Source organism: Phodopus roborovskii, unplaced genomic scaffold (assembly GCF_943737965.1).
Source record: "Phodopus roborovskii unplaced genomic scaffold, PHOROB, whole genome shotgun sequence".
In the NCBI taxonomy this organism is placed as follows: domain Eukaryota; kingdom Metazoa; phylum Chordata; class Mammalia; order Rodentia; family Cricetidae; genus Phodopus; species Phodopus roborovskii.
This window is the reverse complement of record NW_026126618.1, coordinates 4,886,547-4,903,894: the sequence shown is the minus strand read 5'-3', so window position 1 is coordinate 4,903,894 and position 17,348 is coordinate 4,886,547. Positions and strand designations below refer to the sequence as shown.

The following is a 17,348-nucleotide window of genomic DNA, read 5'->3' as shown; positions in this document are numbered from 1 at the left end:
TGGTTCCGGATCTCTTTATGCCCGAGTATATTAGCTGCAGTCTTCCCAAACCAAATCTGTAACTTAAAAAATAGAAAGATTAATGATAATTTGTTTTTCCATTTTTATAAATCAACTATGTGCTACCCAAAACTTCTGACCCGACCCATTATAATCAATCAACATTTCTATTTCAAGTCCATGTTATTCTAATGAAAAGTAAAGATGCATCCTGAGTGTACACAGTCTCTGTTAAAATAAACATGCAGAGTGTTTCTGCTTGGTAATGAAAATAGTTTCAAGCTGCAATACTACCAGCAAAGAGATTCAGGCCCAGGGTCTTTATCTATAAACAGTTGCCAGTGGTTTGCAAGCAGAATCCCCTAGAGAATATCTGGCATTTTCGTTTTTTTTTTTTTTTTTTTTTTTTTTTTTTACAAGAGGGAAAGAAATTGCTGCTGGCATTTGCTAGAGAGAGGTTGGGAACACTGCTGAACAGTGTGCAAAATAGCAGTCACAATGAAAACCATTAGGGAGAGACTGGGATGTCTCACCACAAAGCTCAGCATCCATGTAAAAAGTCAGATATGGCTGCCTGTGCCTGTAACCCCAGGGCTGTGGTGACTGGAGGCCCCCTGGGGCTTGCTGGCCCCTAGTCTAGCTCCAGGCTCAGAGAGAGACCCGCTCTCGAAGGAATAGGTAGAGAGTGAAAGAGGATTCCCAAATGAGCTCTTCTAGTGTGCACACGTGCACATGTGTCTGTACCTACACCCACAACACACATACACACTAACTGAATATTATCTGGTTCAAAGTAATAGCAATGAGATTGAAAACTATGATCTAGTCTAAACCTCTCACTGTGTGAGTGAAGAAAATGAGATCATGAGAGGTGAAATAAACTTTCTAATTTTTAGTTTTTAGTTTATTTAAATTCTTTTGATATAGGGTTTCTCTATGTAGCCCTGGCTGTCCTAGAACTCACTCTGAAGACCAGGCTGGCCTCAAACTCACAGAGACCCACCTGCCTCCACCCCGAGTCCTGGGATTAAAGGCATGTGCCACCACTACCTGGCTTAATTTTTAGTTTATTAAGCAAAATATTTAAGGGTTCTAAAGATACAACATAGAGAGATGTATACAAGACCTGAGTGGGTATTTCTTCAAAGAAGCAATTGTAAGTGGCCAGCATTGGTCGTTAGGAAATGCAAGTCAAAACCACAATGAGCTAATCCTCAAACTCTTAGATGGCTCGGGTCGGTACTGACACACAGACACCAGCTGGTGGTGCTAGTGAGAGGTAATTTGGACGACAAGGGTGCTCACCCCACCAACAGATGGACCACTGATGAATCCATAGCCCAGCCCAGCGTGGGGTCGCAGCACTTGAGCAAGAGGGACAGGGTATGAGTAGGAGGACTAGTGTGGGAAGCTGCTACTTGAGGTGACATTGGTGATCATGCAGGACAAGGGGCCCAGGTGCAAGAAGTAGATCCTTGGGGACAAAGATGCCCCTGCAGGGTCTGTGTTGTTCCTAACAGCCTCTTTATCTGTTTCATGGCTGGCATGGGGTGAGCAGGGTCTTTTACCATACACTGTTCTGCCCATGGCATTCTCTGCCTTACTGCAGGCCTAGAGTGATGGAACAAGCCAACTGCGGACTGAGACCCTGAAAGTCATGAGCCAAAATCAACCTTTCCCGTGTTTTATTTTGTTGCAGTGGTGGAAAGCCACATCAACAGTCACACATCTATTTCGAGGCAAAAAAAGAATCTGGGAAACGATAAGCTGATGGATGTTATTCCGGGAGAAATCACGAACACCAGAAACAGATGACTGCTGGAAGTTCCGGTTCCAAAGATGCCTCCAGATGCTCTCTGTCTCCGACCAGGAAGTAATCATTAGAGTGTATTTGAATACCTTGTAAAAATCAGTGCTAAGATTAAGATTGCTTTCTGCTCAAAATGTATCTCTGAGACTACCAGTGAACTTTTTCTTCGTTTTTAGATGTGTCTTTAAATCTTATTTTGCACGCATGTATGGACACCACACGAGTGTCTGGTGCCCACAGAAGTCGAGGGAGAGGGAGATGAATCCTCTGGAGCTGAAATTTTGGACGGTTGTGAATCACCATGTGAGTACTGGGAATTGGATCCAGGTTTTCTGCAGGAGCAAAAAGTGCTCTCCTCCACGGAGTCAACACTCCAGTACGCGTCAGCATATTTAAATAATTGGTTAAATAATTGACAGTCTTTAGGTCTAGGCCAGTCTGAAAATCTTAAGTTACTCGGGGAACCCATGCAAAACAACTTTCAGGTTCATATAGGGTTAGGTTTCCAGAAAAAGAAAAAAAAAGTTTTTTTTTTTTTTTTTTGTTTTTGTTTTTGTTTTGTTTTTTTTTTTTTTACACTTTTTACATGGGTATCTTATCACAAGAGAACCGATATCTGCAACATTGAGATTATGGAAAGATTAAATGGGATTCTGATCGATATCTTTCCATCAGAGAGATTAACCTGTGATAGGTCAATCCCCTACATCCGTATTTACGAACACATTTGAGGGGACTGCTCCTGGCCCCCGGCTCTGGGTGTGATTAGGTATCAGCACGACCAAGGCCATCACACGGTATCCCAGACTCAACTTGACCTGGTGCCAGTTTCTGTACTGACCCGCTTCGGTGCCTTTCACTTGGCCACTCACGTAGTCTTGCCTTCCCTGGCTTCGATTAAAGACCGGCAAGTGGGCATTCTAGAATGGAGTACACTGGCATCACCGGGGACCCTGCCAGGGCCGCTTCCCAAGGGCAGGATGAGCAGGGACCTGCAGAACTGAACGCATTCTCTCAGCCAGAGGACACAGTAAACCCGCATTACCCAGAGAGCAAACCAAAACCAACAAAAACCCTAAAATCACGTCCGCCCTCCAGGGAGCAGCAGAGACACCCGGGCGGTTCGGTCGCCTCCGCTTCCCGACGCTCGCTCTGGTTGCCAGGAGACAGCGCCCGCCACCTGGCCCAATCAGCAGGCGCGTCTTTGGGTCCAATCACAGAAGCCGAGAGAAGGAGGCGGGAGGCGAAAGGGGACGCTTCCTTTTTGGCGGCCATTTCTCGGAGCGGTGAGCGGTTCGGCTCGGCTCGGCGGCGGCGGCGGCTCCGGTCACGAGGGGCTCGCAGCGGCGAGGTCGGCGGCTAGCGGGGCGCAGCGCTCGCGGGTGTTCGCGATGGTAAGGGGGCCGGGCGCCGCCGGCTGCAGCACCTTCCTTCCGTTCATCCGCGTGGAGCGCCGGCCGCGCGCCCGCTGCTCCTCCCCGCTCGCGGGAGGCGGGAAGGGGGCGCCCGCAGCGCGCGGGGCCTGGCGGGCCCCGAGCCGGCCGTTTGTCCCGGAGAAGCCGCAGCCGCGGGCTCCCGCGTCCTGCGTAGCACGGCCCCGGGATGCTGGCGACCCCAGCTCATTGTCCCCTGTCCCATTCGCGGGAGAACGTTCTCGGGCGTGGGGGGGGGGACGCGGGTGCAAAGGCGCACACCTGGGGCGGGGCGGCAGGCGGCGGCGGTTGCGAAGCTGGAAGCCGCCGGGATGCTCGGTGGAGGAGCACCCCCCCCCCACTCCCAAAGGTGGGGTGCAGCCGGAAACCTAAGTGACAGGAAGAGCAGGCGAAGGAGCGCTGGCACGCGTGAGCCCTAACTAGAAAGTGGGGTGCCTAGCTGAAGCGGACAGGGAACTCAATCGCAAGAATAGTGGTTCTGAAAAAAGGCTGGGGCCTCTCGAGCTGGCACGTGCGGCTGTGCGGTGGGGGGAGAGCGCTTCTTGCCCTTGCAGAACGCCTGGGTTCGATTTGCCAGGTCTCCGGCAACACCTGTTGGGGAGTTTGTCCGCCTCAAGTGCAGCTGGAGACCATTGGAGCATTTGTAAGCTATTAACGCGGCTTTAAGAATAGTTGCTTTGTGGATGATCAATTATAGACGGTGGAAATTGTCTACTGATTTGGACACTGTCTGTGACTTCTTTTTAAGAGTTTAGTAGCCAAGTTTCTTGTTTTCTTCGGAATGATGGATGAGTAGATTGGCGGGGGTGGTGGCCTGAATTTAAAGGGGATATTGTTTTTGAAGAATAAGCTTAGTACAGTTGCATTAAGAGGCACTACTCATGATTTTTTTTTTAAAGGCTCAGCCCTGCCTCCCGCAATGAAAGCCTGCCAACTGTGATCTCCCCCCCCCCCCCATGCATCTTTCTGTCGCTTTGCATTTGACACTCTCCCTGATGAACTGAATGGGCTCTGTGTCTGCAGAGATCATCTCAGACCATTACCTTTATTTCTGTTTTTTTAAGAATAGTGGGTAGTGATGTAGGTCAGCTTTTGGGGGTTTTTGTTTCAACAGTGCTTGGGATAGAAACAGTGGCCTTGTGCATAGTAGACCAGTGCTTGCCTTTGTGTTACACACTTGAACCACCCTCACCTGGTAGTCAGTATTTAATTTCGTGGCTTATTTTATTTCAGTGAGTTGAATATGAGGGTGACTAAATGGGTACTTGGACACAACCTCCAACAAGTTGTAGCATGCCAGCCAATCAAGAGTTTGCCCTAACTAGATGCCCTGAAGTCTTGATTGATGTTTGGGTAGAGGGTGGGTGGTAGAGGCTGAGCTAAGCAAAAATTATTGAATGCTCCTTTTTTTTTTTTTTTTTTTTTTTTTTTCTTACAGAGTTTACCCCTCAATCCCAAGCCTTTCCTCAATGGATTGACAGGAAAGCCAGTGATGGTGAAACTCAAGTGGGGAATGGAATATAAGGGCTACCTGGTCTCTGTAGATGGCTACATGAACATGCAGGTAAGCTAAGGAATTGTGGGGAAGAGTTACAAGAGCTGTAGAACAGAGTTTCTATTGTTTTGCCTCACTCCTCAAAGTTTAACTCTTGACTGATAACATATGCAGTTAAATGACAAACATAAAGCAGAATTCAGGATTGAAGTGTACTCAAGGGAGGATGCTGAAACTGTGATGAACTTCGTGGTACTGAGTCCCAGTACTAAAGCAGAACCTTGCCATTGTCCTTACTATGGCAGCCAAAGAAAGGAAAGCTTTGGCATTTGTTTCTAATACCACGAGGGAAAAACTAGTTTATTACGGAAAGCAAACTGTCCAGCACTTCCTCCTTCAAAGAGGTTTGTTTGTTTTTTTTAAATCTCTCTCAAGACAGGGTTTCTCTGTATTGTTTTGTAGGCTGTCCTGGAACTAACTTGGTAGATCAGGCTGGCCTCGAACTCACAGTGCTGGGATTAAAGGCGTGAGCTGCCAACACTCTGCTTTCAAAGAGTTTTTAAGGGGAATTTTTAAACAGCTTTGAGGAATCTTAGAATCTGAAAGCATTTTTTCGTGGGGCAGACCGATGGAACAAAGGAACTGATAACTGGCTGTGCCTTAGTTTCTGTAAATGATTTGGCCAGTCTTTTTCTTTGTAGTAAAAGACATTCTAAAACATGTCTATTTCAGCACTTAGCTCTAATTCAGAGTTACTACAAGTCACATTGCTGTGTGGCCATCACCATTATTCATTTCCGGAATGTTTTCTTCATTCACCAAGTAGACCTCTGTGCCCATTAAAAAAATCCCGTTACCTGCTTCCTCCCACCCAGTCCCTCGTGAGCGTTTGTCCGAGTTTTCTATTCTTAGCATCTCATGTAAGTGGAATATATTACAGATTCAGCTAACTTCAGATCAAAAGATTTTGTTAACCCCATAAATAATACGGTATAGCAGCTATTTATCTAATACACCAAACTGAGTTATGTGTGATCTGGGACTTTAGGTTATATGTAAGTACTCGGCATTTAAGATAAAGAGCTCAAACATCCTTGGTTAACTGAGAGGCCCTGGAACCAACCCCCCATGAATACCTCCAGACAGGCATTTTGTTCTTTTGTCTGGTGTCATTATTCATTCAGCATTCATTGGTGTTGTAAAATGTCAGAATGTGTTTCTTATGAGTGAGTAACATGCCATTGTGTGGGTGTACACATCAGTTCCTTAAGTACTGAGGTCAAACCCAGGGATTTGTACATGTTTTATAAGCATTCTCAGCCTGTTCACTCATTTCTGGTGTTTATGTGTGTGGGTGTTTTGCCAGCATGTATGTATGTACACACAATATGTGTACCCAAAGAAGGCATTGGACATCCTAGTACAGGAGTTACAGATGCTGTGGGCCACGATGTGGATGCTAGGAATTGAACTCAGGTCCTCTGGAAGAAAAGCAAATGTTCTTAACCCCAATCCAACTCTTCAGCCGCAAACAAGGTTTTTTTTTTAAACTCTTGAGTATACATGCTTAATGTGTTCGAGTAGCTGTCATACTGTGTTGCATAGCACCTGCATGGTTTTAATGCCTTCAAGTGGTGTACGAGGGTTCAAGTTTGCCCACATATGCACTCACACTTGTTTCTGTGAAGTTTCTTTTTTTAATGTATAGAATATTCTTTTGGATTAGAAGTAGTGTATCCTTTTGGTTTGCATTTCCCCAATGACATTGAGTAGCTTTTCATGTGTTATTAGCCATGTGTTTATCATCTTTGGAGGACTGCATTGACATGCTTTGCCTACTTTTATATTTGTAGTTTTTTAAAAAGTCTCCTTGTGTGGCCCTGGTTGGCTGGAACTTGCTATGTAGACCGGGCAGGCTGGTCTTATACTCGCAGATCTGCCTGCTCTGCCTTCCAAGTGTTGAGTTTAAAGGCATGTACTGCTACCATGCCTGGTGTCTTTGCCTATTGTTAATTTGTGTGGGTTGGTTTAGTTGTTGTTTCTGCCCAGGAATTAAAAGGTTACTTATGTGGATAGCTTAGCCAGAAATCCAGGGAACGATAATACAGAAGCTCTTGTTCTGGGAAATTCTTGAAATCAGTCATTCTCAAAGGCTGGAGGAAAATACTGAGGAATTAGTGATTAAAGTTCAATTTTACAAATGTGCTGAGAAGCATTTAAAGGTTAGCTTTGTTCCACCCCTGAGCAGCATAACTGGGTGTGGTGATAGAGGTAGAGGATCAGAAATTAACACCCTCAAAACTACATGGAGAGTCAGAAGCCAGCTGAGAATACATGAGACCCTGTTGAAGAAAAAGCAAACTGCTTAATGTTTGCTTTCCCAGTGTGTGGCTTCTCCGAGTTACAAGGAGCCTGAGTGTGCCCAGTTTCTGAGTTGCTTCAGTTAGCCAAACTTACTTTAACAGTGAGTAAAATGAAGTCCTTATGCCTGTGTGAGCGGTGGGAGAGGACAACCTAACACAGATAATTAGGTATGATACACAGTATGACATAAAGCAAAAATGAGGGGCTAGAGTGTGCAGTAATAGGGATAATCTAGCCCCTCTAAGGAGACTATGATCACCTGGGGGAAGTCGTCTCCATTGGAAAGAGCAGCAGAGGCATGCTCACTGTGTTTAGTGTACACAAAGAAGGCCATGGTAGGTGGTTTGGAATGGTAGTCACTGAGAGCCTTTTCACAATAGTGAAGGCGTCGGGGCATTAGTGTAGGTAATTTAGAAGCCAGTTAAGCATTGAGGGACACCTCAAAATTACTTACAAAATTAGTGGCTCTTAATATACTTTCTGATAACAATTATTTACAAAATGAATAGTCTCACAATTTTGGTGACATGTCTGGGTGTTTTGCTTCCTACAGAGAAGAAACACCTAGGAGATTTGAAGTGCCTTGTGCAACGTTCCCCTGCTAAAGAAGAAATTCTACAACTCATTCTTGACCACCCCACGTCCCCAGTACACATGAAACTTCCAAAATCTTATTTTAGTCATAGCTTTTGTACACCCATTTGAATTACTTAACATGATTTATAACGTTTTGCTCTGAGAAAGTTAATGTCTGATTCTTTGGAATTGAATTTTCAGAAAGTCGAAAAGCTATAATAGAAATTAACATCTAGGAGGCTTAACAGCTTTGAAACAAGCTTTATTATACATTAGTTTTGTACCATGCATGTCTTAATGAATACAGAAGATCCAGTGATTAAGAGTAATAGAAAGTTCTACTTACTAATTATGGATATAGTCTGAGTTGTTGGTATAGAGTGGTCTCAGTTAATGTGCTCTCTCACCAGGAGTAGGTACGCTAACATCTTTCTTTTTATCTAAAGCTTGCAAATACAGAAGAATACATAGATGGTGCATTGTCTGGACATCTGGGTGAAGTTCTAATAAGGTAATATGCGCATTTGTATGTGAGGAGTTGCTGGTGATCCTAAACCAGTTTAAATTAGTCTTTTAGTCGGATTACTTTAAAAGCAGTACATCTAAACTTCAGAAACCTTCAAAATTACTGAATTTGTTGGGGGGATTTCAGTTTATCCATCTTCCAGGCTTTCCTGTAACTTATTCAGTGTCCTGGATTACAGAGCTTCACTTTTAGTGGAGTCTAGCTGCTAAGGATTTCTGTTACATTCATTTTCTAGTGTGAGCAACCACCTGTACTGATAAGTTGCAGAGGGGGGTAGATTTGATGACTGTGCTGTGTGCTTTTAAACACATCTGTATAGCACCAACAGGAGGATGACAAGCTGTAAGTCTAGTAGTTCAAAGAGGGACAGAGCGGAGCGGTGTGATGATGATGATGGATGGCTTGAGTGGAAACATCACAATGGACCACTTTTTCTGTTACAGGTGTAATAATGTCCTTTATATCAGAGGTGTTGAAGAGGAGGAGGAAGATGGGGAAATGAGAGAATAGCATCTTTGGGGTTTTTTTTTTAATATATATGTATTTCTATACAATAAAAGATTTGGGGTTTTTTTTTTTCAACTTGACTTGTGAATTATTTATATGCAGATTCATATGCGGAGCGCAAGTGTTGAAACAATGGATGGATAATTCATAGAACTAATGCTTTAAAAGCCACCCAGTTTCATTAAAGGATAAATAAGTTTATGCTTTAGAACTTTTCTGAAGGTGAGTTTCAGCCATTATAATTCTATTGAGACTTAAAAGCAGCTGTATTTAAGGTTTTCAAACCACTTGTAACATGCATAAAGTTAAGTAGTATTTATATAGTATTAATAAATTAGCTCTATATCAATAAAGATTAAATAATGTACATATTGTAGCTAAGTCAAAACATGCAAATTGAAATAATTATGGAGACAGCATAATACAAACTGACATTTGGCTAAGGTGTGTGGTTTGTTCACTACTAAAGTTTTCTGATGAGGTTTTTCAGAGCTTACTGTGAAATAACCAGTCTCATGATCTGAGACCCTACTCTATATATAGTTTGTACGTTTAAACCTGTCCAGTTATTCTAAGAACTGTACATTATTAAAATGTAATTTGTAGCCATGAACATCCTTATTAGAAATATTAAAATTCTCATGCTTTTAGGGAGGCCATTGTGCTGTAAGTCATGCTTCATGTAAATTATGTCAATACTTTGACTTTTGATGTAGGTCTCCAAAGGGGACAACTCTAAATACAGTATTGCTTAGCTCATGGAATAATACCAATGAGTATAGTCTTAGCAGAAGAAAACAATTGTCATTCCTACTTCTATAAACCTCAGCGTAAAGGTCTGCCTTCCTGGAATTTGTTAGGATAGTCTTACATCACTGAATGCCAGCAGCATTCACATAAAACATTTGCTAATTAAATGTCTTCATGCTCCTGTTCAACTAAAAAAATACTCTTCCTCCTGTGATTTTGTTCTTATATCACTGACTAAGAGTAGCTCATGTTTGGTAGCAGATGGAGGTTTTGAACGGTAGATCAGTCGTCTTCCCAGCTGAAACAGGAAAAAATAGTTTTCTTTGGCATAACTTTTTCTATTGCACTATGTATATAGTGTCAGTATAACTTGAATATTTACATGATTAAAATGGTAAAAAGTTACAGGAGATTGATATAGACTAACAAGACAGACAGCAACTGGCTTGTGTGTACAGTGGAGTAATTTACAGAAAGCCGTTAAGGAGCAGGCAGCTCAAATATGGCTGACTTAATATTGCATTCCTTAGGGCTGTACCTGGGTTTTCCTCCATGGCTGCCAAAGGTGGCTTTGTTGGGTCTTGGAAGTTACTTTCATTAGGAGGATTTAAGGAAACTTTTGATTCATACCTCCCTTCTCTCGGGAGGGTACTCTCCCTTTGCAATTACAGGTGAATGTGTGTAACTTAGGTGTGGGTGATGCGAATCCCCAGTGTGCCTCAGAGGGGACTGGACCAGGGCCCTGTTGTGGGAGGGAGAACACAGACCTTCTTCTTGGGTTGTGCTACTGCTCTTTCCAGAGCAGCTCTGAGCCGCTCTTCTTGGTGTTTCTGCTTTTCTCTCATCTTCTCTTCACGCAACCTGTTGTAGGGAAGGAGAAACATTCTTACTAGAGATTCTATCTGTATTGTTTGGTAATGAACTGTCCAAGTGTAAGATTTCCATAAGGATGGCTTTGAAATATAATTCGGCACTGGCAAGACATTTATTTTGGAGCAGTGCCTCTTCCCGGTTTGGTCAGGAGGCAGGCCCGGCCTTCCTCTCTCCACCCCACCAAAGCACCTCATGCCACGGCCACTTTAGCTCCTTGAATGTGCAGTGCTTCTCAACCCCAGGGTCACACATCAGATCCCCTCCCTGCACATCAGACATTTGCAAAGAAAATAATGACGCACTGTATTAAAGGGTCACAGCGTTAGTTAGGAAGGTTGAGGACTGACTAGTGCGTGGAGAAAAAGATCTTTTGAAAACTACAACTGTTGTAGTTTTCAGTTGTAAGTGTATTCTCAGGACTGCTATTATAAAGAACCTGAAGTCGTCTGCTTCCTGCTCTGTAAAGAGCCATCTGAGTCACCTTCATTTTCACACAAGAGAAATGATACCCTCTGTGCATCAATCATATTAACGATACTAATGGCTAGTATGTGTCAAACATGCTCAGTGATTCTTACATTGGTTATTTGATACATCAACCCTATGAACTAAATATCACAGCTTCTGCCTTTAAAAAATGAAATAGATGAGATCGATGCTCCTTTAAGGTCACAGTAGTTGTAGTAAAAGGGCAGGAGGCAGGCTCCGTGCCCATACCTGGCACACTTTTCCCTTTGCTAAAACAAGAATATTGTGACTACTTGATCAGCATGCATTCCCCACATGCCATGTGAATGTAGCGACCACATTATAGTGATATTAGTTCCGAACAAAGTGCTATGAAAATCTATAACTTGTACAAGTATAAGGGGGAGGTTTCAGGGGTGACGGTCCCATAAGTGTTTGTGGGTGGGTGTCAGTGCGTGGTGGGTGTCAGTGCCAGCTAAGTGTTGTCAAGGGGAAACCCCTCATCCAGTAGCTCCGAGCCTCAAGCCATTCCCCTCATACACCAAGTTGCCCCGTGGTCTTCTAAGGAGAGGACCTTCCCCATAGTGCTGTTCCTGCACAGGACGGCCATTGACACCCCCCCACCCCCCGCAGCCATCCTAGTTAGATCACGGGTCCCTGGTGAACTGTATTTTCCCCCGCTCCTTTGGTTCAGAGTACTCATTACCTATAGTAACAATAACATTCATTTCCCAAGAATAGTCTCTGAAGAGCGGGGCTGGGTTGGCCCCTTGCAGCATCCCCATACTACAGTGCTTGCCACATAGAGGATGCTAGCAGTGGGGTGGGATTTATGCAAAAGCAGCCGACTGCCGAGAAGACTGTGACATTACTTTTGCCGTCGCTCCTTCTGTTTGATCCTTTCGATTGCTTCCACGTTTTCTTTGGGAATGGATTCAATGAGGTCACTGAGTTCCACCAGGCGAGACTCTACTTTGACCAGCTTCTGAACTGCATTCAGGCTGCCAACCTCAGCATCTCCGATGCAGACTCTGTACACTTGATTGATCTTTTTACTAAGTGAGTCTATCAGCTTTTCCTGAGTTCAAGAAGAAAGAGCAGAAAACATTCATTCCATCACGATGAAAAGTCCCATGAGGATCATTATTCAGTGCTGGGCAGAAACCCAGGGCCTGCTGCATGGTAAGCAAATGTTCTACCATTGAGCTATACCCTCAACCCCCTAAATGCTTTAAAAGAACATACAGCAGGTAATGTTTGTGTTGTATTTATACTCAGGTCATTATTACAGTTATTAAAGTATATCCAATATGTACAAGTATGTCTATAGAAGTAATTATACAATATATCTTGGCTCAAATTACTGTGTACCAGATTCCCTAAATGTTTCGAGAGCAGACAAAATGCACATTTAAAATCACTTTGTACCACCAATGACATATACTAACAGCCTATGTTGCATGATAGTTATTTGCATATGTGCCCTGTCCCCTTGGGGGGCGCTGGAGGGCAGGGGCTACTGCTTTTGCTACCATGCACACCTAAAACAGTGTCCTACACATAGCTATACACTTAATAAATGTTTGCTGAATAAATGAATTCATTCTTTCAAAGAAATGTATGTTCAAGCAAACAGATCCCTAGGCTGACCAAATGGAGCCTTTTAGGAGTCGAGTTTTAGAGTTTGAGAGCTCTCCATGGGGAATCCACTGCTGTATTCTAGTCTAAAGAGAGTTTGGCCGAAGCCCGCCAAGCCCTGTACCTCGCCACTGTGCAGTTTTACTTGCTGTTGCAGTCTCTTGAGCTGGTAGATAACGTAATGCGGGATATGTAAGGAATCATCCTTTCTCTTCAGTGGCTGGCTGATACTCGCCAAGAGGAACTCAATAAACTTCTCAGCAAAGTAAATCGTTCTCCATGTAGGTTCCTGCCTCGGGGTTGCATGCTTCTGCTCAAGAAGATGAGAATCATCATACAGTCAAGAGAACCCCACCCGAGGCCGATGTGACTCCCATCCTGGAAGCACAGGTCCCTCACAGAGCTACTGTCACTAAAGCCCAGGTCTGGGCTTCCAACAGTTGTTGCTCCTGTCTCCTGCTTTTGCAAATGTGCTGAAGACCTGTATATTGCCAAGCTCCTCGTGCCTCACTTTCTAAGCACTTAACTGTATTTCCATTTATAGTAAAGTTTTTTTTTTTTTTTTTAAACTTAGGGAAATACAAAACAATGCAAAAGAAAAACGAAAGTCCTGTTTACCATGAAGCCTCTTCTGTCCCCTCCACACTTATTTTCTTCCCTATTTATAGACCCACACATTCTTTTTAGAAACCTTGGAGACAGCTAAAAGGAAGAAAAGTATGAAAGGGAAAAAGTGGAAGAATTCCACCAAGAGGGAGGGTGGGCAACACTGCATTAAAAAAAGAGAAATCCAAAGCGTGTAGTTCACGTCTAAAATCCTAGCGCCTAGGCTGAGGCAGGCGAGTGCCATGAAGCTTGCATCAATATGATTCTATCTTGAAAAGAGAAAAGATCTTACTCTAATGTACATGGAAATTTAAAGTATTCCGGTTTTCAGAAAAACTGGTAGGAAAGTGTTCATTTTGTTGGGTGTTTCTGAAGGTCCTCGATTGGACACAGAGTTGGGGATGGACACATGGTGATTTTTCATGCTGTTTTTTTACGTTTTCTCGTCGAAAAGGAGAGGGAATACAAAATGAGGTGCTCTTTTAAAACAAGATGAAGAAAGATTAAGAACTAAGGAGGAAATGAAAGAAAGCAGCTTATGAAAATGAGATTGGGTCCCTGGTCCTGGGCAGCTAAAGGGCCAAGGAAAAGGTGTTCCAGGCTGAGGCCAAATAGTGACAGAGATGTGCACATCTTCTAACCTGCCACTAGAGGGCAGGCTCAGACCAGTGTGTGTGGGAGGAGCCGCTGCTCAGATTGGCTGCCCAGGGCCAGTGGGCAGGAAGATGGATCAAAGACTGGGTACCCAGATCACGTAAGGTGCCTGTCAACAGTGAATGGGCCCTGATGGGACCACAGCAGTATTTCAAACCGGACAGCTGCCTGGATGTCATCACATGTCCATACCTCTAATCCATGTGTCTTTCCATGGTAGACTGACTATATACCTTCCAGCTGAACTTTGTGAGCTCCTTGAACGCACACATAAAACCAGAGACTATCACACTCAGCACACTGAACAATGGGCCAGCAAACATTCCGTCCTTAGGCTGCTAACCACTGCTACTGAAAACCGTCAGAGTGAACCCCACAAACCAGAGGAAAGGAAAAAAGACAGAGGCCATAGTTCTGTCTCTGTGAAGTTCAAAGTGAGAAGTCAGAACAGTGGTCATCTGTGAAGGACAGAGATCCAGGGTGACACTCTGGTGTCTTAGTCCCTCATCTGTGGGCTGCCAGGGGCAGTGTTCACTTGGGAAAATCCCTTAAGAGGTAAACTCATGTTTTTCAATGCTAACGTTATTCAGGAGTTTAAAATTTTACTTTAAAAATACTGAGTCAGGAAAAAAAAAATTTAAGGGATTGAATATATTTGTCAAGAGTGGAAGTTTTGAAATAAAAATACTAATTGTTATAGGTTTGCAGTCCCTAATTATTTGTGGATACCAAAATTAGATGTGCCACATTGTCCCCAATAAATCTGCTCTTTGGGGAGAAGGGGGGGGGTTAAATTAGGAATAATGGATGTTTATTCATGAAGGCCTATGTTTGTATATTTTAAGATTTGAAGGATTGGAGGAAACTGGAAAACTCTTAAGAATATAATATGGATCTAGGGGGTACAGCTTTGGTCCAGTATATGCATGAGGCACCCAAGAATTTCGAGAAGCTGGGTATGGTGGCCTCAAGGGGAAGTGGAGGAAGAGAAACTCACAGCCATCCTCAGCTGCATAGTGTGAAGCCGGCGTTAGATTATAAGACCTTGTCTCAAAAACAAAAAAAACCCACCTACTTCTGAATTTTCAGTTTCCCTCTCTCCTCCCATACCACACTCCATATCTTTGGAAGACCGTGAGTTAGCTCATGCTCCAGAGTGGGCCTGCAAATTGTGCATGAATGCCAGTTCTATTCTTGTGACTGTTATTTTGTGGATAATCTTTTTAATTTTTTTTTTTCTTTTGGTTTTTCGAAACAAGGTTTCTCTGTAGCTTTGGAGGCCGTCCTAGAACTCACTCAGTAGACCAGGCTGGTCTTGAACTCAGAGATCCACCTGTCTCTGCCTCCGGAATGCTGGGATTAAAGGTATACACTACCGCCAAGAGTGTATAATCCTAAGAAGGAATTTTCCAATCAATCCTCAGTTCCCTTACCATCTGGGTATTGAGTCCTGGGCCTTTCACATCTGGAGTCTCCCTTCTCTTATTGACTCAATGTTAAAAAGTATTGAAGGTGCCTTTTTCTCATAGTTCCCTACCTGAGACTAAAAGGGTTTGGCTGAGGTGTGGGTACCATTAAATACCGCAAATAATTTATCTTTTACTTTACAGAGTAGTCTGCTTCAGAATTATTTAAGAGTTGAAGAATAGAAATAACCCAAATGTCTGCCAGTAGGTGAATTAGTAAACAAAGTATGGTACAGAAGATGGAATTTTGTTTTTTTCAAGACAAGATGGAATATTATTTAGCCTCAAAAAGGGCAAAATTCTGATACATGCCATGATTTGGATGAATCTGGAGAACATTAAGCTTTGTAACATTAGCTCCAGACAATGGACAGGTATTGTACATATTATATCCACTTACACAAACTACCCAGAAGATTCACATTCAGAGACAAAGGGATGGGGAATGCATGGTTAATGAGTAGGTCACTTATCTTGTGCAAGATGAAAGGCCTTCTCAGGACTGGTTACACAATACTGTGACTGTACTTACCATCAAACTATCAAAAAAAAAAAATGCTTAAGATACTGAAGCTTATGCTTAAATGATGGAGAAGGTTTGGAAATAACAGTTATGTTTCGTAACTTTTTAATGCCATCAACTTGCACACTCAGAATGATTAGATTGTAACTTTTATGTATGTTGCATCATAGTAAAAAATGGTATGACAGGGAGTGTGGTAAGCCTAAGACATTGTGCTGTTCTACCTTAGAACATGCCCAGCAGCCACGAACAGCTTTTGCTTTGACTAACTGGGGGTAGGGGAGGGTGGTTTCCTGTTTTCTATTGCAGCCCATTCCCCAAATCTACCTCTATCTAAAAAGTCTGAGTTCACGGTCATAAATGTAGTGTTAGCCCCACATAGAAGCTTTGGAGTAATTTCACTCAAGTCTTTCCAAGAAACCAGTGGTAGTCGAAGTTTCTTGTGGATCTGAAAACTACCCTGATCATTCATTCAACAAACATTTATTGAGCATTGACACTATGGGGACACTGAGCTCATTAACAGGAGAGTCCCTGAGTGGACGGGTTGCATCCAGCCAGCAGGAGGGATGAACTTGTCCATACAATGTGTCACAGATGCTGGGAAGTGAGCCAGTCTTTTTAGGCCCAAAGAAGTTGACACATTTCCTAAGCTCAGTGCTGGGCACATTTTCCATTGTTAACTGTGGCTTCACTGTGTGTTCAGTTCACTCTGCTGCTGTCTGCTGGGGTTGCCAGCAAGATGGTCAAAGGCAGTGAGCGTCACACAAACACACACTGACAAATGCAGTTTGAAATAACTACAGCAACATTTCCCGTGGACCCCAAAGGTAATATACATGGTTCCTATCTAGGAAACTGACTTTCATATTGGCAAAATAATTCCAAGTTGGGTTTCCATCCCTGTCAACATTTGTGGATTGCCTTAACTCCCCCGTCAGGTGCTCAGTAGTACACAGAGAGGCCAGATTTTTACCAGGAGACGAAGTTACCACGGGCCAAGAATGTACCTGAGCATCCGAATTGAATTCTCCAAAACTGAAGAGCCTGGACCTCAGCTCCAATTCCGCCGCCTTTTCCTCCTCTCGCTCACAGTTGGCCTTAAGCATCTGCTTGTGCTCCAGCAGAAACTCAATGTTGTTGTTTCTGTAGCAAAAGGAGGAGGGAACCTTTGTAACTCAAGATTGAGGGACTCAGCCCTCATCCTCTGCTGGGCACGTGTCAGCACCTGGCGCCCAGCAGGACACATAGTGTGCGCGCATGCGTGTGTGGGCATGTGTGCACGCATGCATGTGTGTGTGGAGGGAGATAAAAGTGCATTCGTGTGTGAGTGGGGCCCGTGTAGAAGAACATGCATGTAAAAGTGAGAGCCTAGCCTATGTTTGCCATGGAAGTCAAGAGGTCAACCTCAGATATGGATCCTCACTTTTTACCTTGGGACAGGTCCTTTTCCTTTAAACAAGTGTTGGTTTAAGCAGGGTTGGGGGTGAATGCTACAGTATATGTGGAAATCAGCGACAACTTGCAGGCTGCTTGGCAGCCAGCACCTTTACCCACTGAAGCATCTGCATGACCCAGGGTTTCTCTTTTGTTCACGGAAGCAAATGCCAGGTTGTCTGGCCCCTGGGCTCCTGGGGACTCTCAGCCCTGGTTTACAGA

General features: G+C 43.7%; 2 protein-coding genes across 2 annotated transcripts in view; one reads left to right on the top strand and one right to left on the bottom strand.

Annotated features, from left to right (window-relative positions):
- The first annotated feature begins 3,098 nt into the window (after positions 1-3,098).
- On the top strand, positions 3,099-8,786 carry Snrpf (small nuclear ribonucleoprotein polypeptide F). The gene is made up of 4 exons (XM_051206330.1): positions 3,099-3,204; positions 4,682-4,807; positions 8,125-8,189; positions 8,648-8,786. The coding sequence occupies exons 1-4, from the start codon at positions 3,202-3,204 to the stop codon at positions 8,712-8,714; spliced, it is 261 nt and encodes an 86-aa protein (XP_051062287.1). The 5' UTR covers positions 3,099-3,201; the 3' UTR covers positions 8,715-8,786.
- A 716-nt stretch (positions 8,787-9,502) lies between these two features.
- Ccdc38 (coiled-coil domain containing 38) overlaps positions 9,503-17,348 on the bottom strand; it is a 52,278-nt gene continuing 44,432 nt past the window's right edge. The window contains exons 14-17 of the mRNA XM_051206322.1: positions 16,700-16,835; positions 11,675-11,880; positions 10,229-10,322; positions 9,503-9,759 (exon numbers count right to left, since the gene is read on the bottom strand). Of these exons, the coding sequence (XP_051062279.1) occupies positions 9,646-9,759; positions 10,229-10,322; positions 11,675-11,880; positions 16,700-16,835 (550 nt within the window). The 3' untranslated portion in view covers positions 9,503-9,645. The remainder of the gene's footprint in view (positions 9,760-10,228; positions 10,323-11,674; positions 11,881-16,699; positions 16,836-17,348) is intronic.